The 5,648-nt window shown below is 43.4% G+C and overlaps 1 protein-coding gene across 1 annotated transcript in view; it reads right to left on the reverse strand.

Annotated features, from left to right (window-relative positions):
• The window catches only part of LOC145497066 (uncharacterized), a 3,999-nt gene extending 1,479 nt beyond the window's left edge, over positions 1-2,520 (reverse strand). Inside the window, exons 1-2 of the mRNA XM_081476860.1 lie at positions 860-2,520; positions 1-722 (exon numbers count right to left, since the gene is read on the reverse strand). The exon at positions 1-722 is cut by the window's left edge and continues 1,479 nt beyond it. Of these exons, the coding sequence (XP_081332986.1) occupies positions 1-722; positions 860-1,785 (1,648 nt within the window). The 5' untranslated portion in view covers positions 1,786-2,520. The remainder of the gene's footprint in view (positions 723-859) is intronic.
• Positions 2,521-5,648: the final 3,128 nt, after the last annotated feature.

Consider the following 5,648-nt stretch of genomic DNA (forward strand, 5'->3'; position numbering starts at 1 on the left):
AAAGGGTGGACGAAGTGCGAGCGATGGTGAGAGATTGCCCTCGCCTGTAAACATCTGTTTTTGAAGATTTTAGCTGCACCGTCATGCGCTGCGGGCATGCCAGGGTTGGATGAAAGGCTATACAATCAGTAGAAAGATCAAAAAGCGGTCTACATTTGCGAACACTGTTGTAGGTAAATTCACTGCATCGCAGGAAGGCGAAAAAGGCTAAATTGAAGGCGGCCCATATCATGGAGAAATCCCGGGGGCTAAGCCATGATTGCAGAACAGGACGGATTGCCGAAAGAACCTGAGGGGTAACCGGTTGACGGCGAATACGCTGTTCGCCTTGGTAGCGGAGAATACCGCGTAAAACCTTGTGGAGAAGAAGCTTGCCCTTCAGAGGGTCACTGTACCCAGCAGTGATATGGAGGTTGCGAACAGCTGCTAAATAGAGTTTAATTGTGCTATGACGCACCGTTCTAGCGAGATAGGAGGCAAAATAAATAAGAGTACCCTCGGAGGCGGGTAGGACATCCCCGTCTGGACCTAGGAGACGATTCAACAGGCAGAATTGTAAAAAGCGTTTTTCCCCACAGCTGTAGGCTCGATTTGTGTTCTTGGAAAGACCCCAAGAAGCGTAGGTGAGCACTTCCTCTCTCAAAGAGTCATTAGTGAAGGCGGGATGGTACAAGGAATCTGGTCGGCGTCGGGTGCGAGGGCCCAGAAACGCTGCATCTGAAAGCGGGAGAGGGCATCAGCAATCTCATTTGAAACCCCAGGGACATGACGGGCCCGTACAAGAAAATTATGTTCCATGGATAGGAGAACAAGCTTTCTGACCAGTTCCATGATAAGGGGAGCTTTTGAATGCCCCGAATTTATGATAGATACCACTGATTCATTATCACACCAAAACTGCAGACGTTTTCCCTTGAAAAGTGGGTGCCATATAGCGCAGGCAACAACGATGGGGAAGAGTTCTTGCCACTCAATGCTTATACCCCGCTCTCGGTTCAAAAGCATATCGGGAGGCCAGTGCCCTTGGAACCACTTTCCCTGAAAATAACCGCCGAACCCCACGGAGCCCGCTGCGTCAGTGTAGAGCTCTAGGTCTGGAGTAGGGGTAGTGGTGGACTCAAGAAAAAGGGAGCGCCCGTTCCATTTGGAGAGGAAAACTTTCCACATATCGAGGTCCCTAAAGAACTCCCTGTTAAGCCTGATGTGATGAAAACGACTAGGGACACCCTTAGTTAAATTAATGGCGCGTTGAAGGAAAGTCCTGCCGGGGACTACCACTTTACATGCAAACTGGAGAGTACCAATGAGTGATTGTAACTCAACCAGGCGCACGGGGCGGCATTTCTTAAAGGATGTCAGCAAGTCGTAAGTCCTGGAAAGTTTGTCCTGGGGTAAGCGGGCCTCCATGCGAATGCTATCTAAAACGATCCCCATAAATTCTATTTCTTGGGAGGGGCCTATGGTCTTGGACGCTACTACCGGGGCCCTAAGTGACATGAATACCCGTAAAAGAGTGCTGAAGCTAGTAAGACAAGCTAATCTAGAACTTTCAGCGATGAAGAAGTCGTCCAGGATGTGAATGACCCGCTGGAGACCATAGTTATGTTTTAGGATCCACTCGAGCCCATCGGAGAGCTGATTAAAAATGAACGGGGCACTGCGAAGCCCGAAGGGTAAGTACATGTCCACATAGTATTGAGATTTCCACAAAATACCCAGTAAGTTCCAGTCTTCGGGGTGGATTGGTATAAGGCGAAAGGCTGATTTAAGATCAGTCTTAGCCATAAAGGCTCCCTTTCCCAGGGACTGGAGAATATGAATTGCATCGTCTACCCGAACATAGCTCAGGGAATAGGGATCCTTGGCAATGTGGTCATTTATACTATTTCCCTGTGGGTAGGAGAGGTGATAAATAGTTCGCCAGTCATTTGAGTGTTTTTTAGGAATAACTCCCACTGGATGACACTGGAAATTTGCTAAGGGAGGGGCAGGATAGGGGCCGGCTACCCGTCCTAAGTTCACTTCCTTTTGCAGGTTGGCAGAAACTACATCAGGGTGCTGCGTCGCAGATATAAGGTTGGGGGAAATCCGGGCTGAACGCGGCCCACGATAACCAATACGAGCGCCTTCTTTAAGCGTACTTAGCAAATTAAAGACAAAATTACGATCTGGGTGATCGGTTAATTCTAAATCTAAGCGATAAATGTCAATAGGTGAGGATACTAATGGTTTCTGATGACGCCTTTGCTGCTCCACTTTACTTCTTGCTTCGCTCACTGGGTCTGGGGACTCCCGCGTTCCGGGCTTGGCCACTGGATTGTTGCTGAGGGCAGTCTTGGACGGTGTGGCCGTTTGAGTAGCAGCGGCGGCACACGTGCGGGTAGCTGCAGTTTCGGCGCCGGCACCCAGAGGACTTGTTGAAGTCAAAGCACACCGTCTGGGAACGACGCTGTTTTCTGTAGGGGTCAGCGGAAGGACAGAGATCTTCAGCGTGATAGGGACTCGAGCAGATACCGCAATGGGGCTTAGCTAGGCCCGAGAAGGTCACCGTCCATAACTCCAGGTCTACTTTGTCCCACTGAAGGGACAAATTGGAAGAGGCACGGCGACGAAATTGCTGGTCGTAGGAAAGCCAAGCAAGACCCTTGAATTTAGTTACCGCGCGACTAATTATCTGCTGGTACTTAATCAGCTCAAGGGCCCGTCTTGGATAGGCAGTTACAATGACCAACATGTACACCATGTAGGCCTCCAGCCACTTCTGAAAAGAGTCTAAAACGGGTTTTCTTTTCCTAACCATGGTGACCGGGGAACCCAGGGGACCTGAGGACGAGTCGTCTAAGCGGAGCTGAATTTCAGGGGCCTGGGACTGATACAAGTTGTCAGGTAAGAGTAAGGCAAGATCAACGTACTCACCCCGGAGTATTTTGTCCTCCATATTACGGTCCACTGGCCTCGACAGACCCAAAGGAGACGCCATACCCGAAGCTGCGAGAGTTTGGCTGGAGGGCGTTGGGCTGAAGGCGCTGTTTGTACGAACGGCGTCCAGAGCGCTGTGTACGGACCGGGATACGATGTCCTCAATGGCAGAACGCTGCGCTGGACTGAGGGCGTCTCTTTGATCAGTACAGTGATTAGTATGGAAGAGATCTTCCTCTGTATCTGACTGCAGCATGTCCTCAATAGAAGACAGCGAGGCGCGGTCGGAGAGGGCGCTGTCCTCCGGAATGCTGAGACGCCGGCCTTGAGTGGCGTCGATTTCACTGGCTGTAGTGGACGGCTGTTGTGTGGATGTTTTGTTCGCCGTATGACGAGTGCGTTGAGGCCGACCAGGTCTTCGTTTAGATTGACTGGCCTTACCCGTCGATGCTCGCTTGAGCCGGGCGAGGAGTTGCACTTTGGAGCCTGTTATGGGCAAATTCAGCGATTGAAGACGGAGTTTGAGGACCTCGCTGGATAGCTTCGATAGGTCCTCACTTCTGGTAGCGACCCGAGCAGTATTCGACGAGCGGCGAGAGCGAGCCATGGAAGGTTTACAAAAATTAAACGATAGATTTACAATAAGTAATAGCTACGTTGCTTAGACGAACTCAGAATGGACTCCGAACAGTTTTCCGAGCTTTTATACGGAGACGTTCGTCTGCTTGTAAGCCAGTAGAAAAGGCTGTACTACCGAACAGCTTACCCTAACACGTGTAACATCTTAAACATGAATAGTGCTTTAATGCTTTGCACCAATGCTATGGTACGTTATAACGTTCAGAAGATAACAAAGCTACAATGTTTTAGGTTTGGCTACAATAACGCTTACAGTTTGTTGACCTTTGGAATATAACTGCTCAATAGCTCTATAGAAAGTGATGCCGCCATGAACGGCTCATTCAGAACGTACGTCACGCTCCATCAACTATATTTTACTGGCGTGACAGTAAAATCTCATTTATAAACCAATAATTTGTTGGTTGCAATAAACTCATTAACATCCAATAATTTGTGACTTACAATTCTCTTATTAAAATCCAATCATTTGTGGGTTACAATAAACTGATTATAATCCAATAATTTGTTGGTTACAATTATTTTATTACAATCCAATCTTTTGGGCGTTAAAATCCTCTAATTACAATCCAATAATTTGTGGGTTGCTATAAACTCATTATAATCCAATAATTTCTGGGTTACAATAAACTTATTATAACCAATTAATTTGTGGGTTAGAATCCTCTCATTAGAATCCAAAAATTTGTGGGTTAGAATCAGCTCATTCCCATCAAATAATTTGTGGATTACAATAAACTCATTACAATCCAATAATTTGCGGGTTACAATCAACTCATTATAATCCAATAATTTACGGGTTACAATCGTCTCATTACAATCCAATAATTTGTGGGTTACAATCCACTCATTACAATCCAATAATTTGTGGGCTACAATCGATTTATTACAATCTAATAATTTGTGTTTTACAATAAAGTCATTATAATCCAGTAATGTGTGGGTTACAATCCTCTCATTACAATCCAATAATTTGTGCCTTACAATAAACTCATTATAATCCCAAAATTTCTGGGTTAGTATCCTCTCCTTACAATCCAATAATTTGTCGGTTACAACCTCTCATTAAAATCCAATAATTTGTGGGTTACAATAAACTCATTATCATCCCATAATTTGTGGGTTTTAATAACTCATTATAATCCAATAATTTGTGGTTGACAATAAACTCATTATCATCCAATAATTTTTGATTTCCAATAAACTGATTATAATCCAATAAATTGTGGGTTACAATTATTTCATTACAATCCATTAATTTTCGGGTTACAATAAACTTATTACAATCCACTAATTTGTGGGTTACAGTCAACTCATTACATTCGAATAATTTGTGGGTTACAATAAACTCATTATAATCCAATAATTTCTGTTTTACAAGAAACGTATTATAATGCAATAATGTGTGCGTTACAATCCTCTCATTACAATTCAATAATTTGTGGGTTACAATAAACTCATTTTAAAACCAATAATTTGTGGGTTACAATTATATCATTACAATCCAACAATTTGTCTGTTACAATAAACTCACTATAATCCAATATTTTGTGGGTAAGGATCCTCTCCTTACAATCCACTAATTTGTCGGTTACATCCTCTCATTACCATCCAATAATTTGTTGGTTACAATAAACTCATTACAATCCAATCATCTGTTGGTTACAATAAACTCTTTAAAATCCAATATGCAGTGGGTTACAATAAACTCAGTCTAGTCGCAATAATTTGTGGGTTAGAATCCTCGCATTACAATCCAATAATTTGTCGGTTAGAATAATCTCATAACAATCCAATAATTTGTGGGTTACAATAGACTCATTATAATCCAGTAATTTCTGTTTTACAAGAAACGTATTATAATGCAATAATGTATGCGTTACAATCCTCTCATTACAATTCAATAATTTGTGGGTTACAATAAACTCATTTTAAAACCAATAATTTGTGGGTTACAATTATTTCATTACAACCCAAAATTTGTCTGTTACAATAAACTCACTAAAATCCAATATTTTGTGGGTAAGGATCCACTCCTTACAATCCACTAATTTATTGGTTACATCCTCTCATTACAATCCAATAATTTG

Source organism: Orbicella franksi, chromosome 9, assembly GCF_964199315.1.
Source record: "Orbicella franksi chromosome 9, jaOrbFran1.1, whole genome shotgun sequence".
NCBI lineage: Eukaryota > Metazoa > Cnidaria > Anthozoa > Scleractinia > Merulinidae > Orbicella > Orbicella franksi.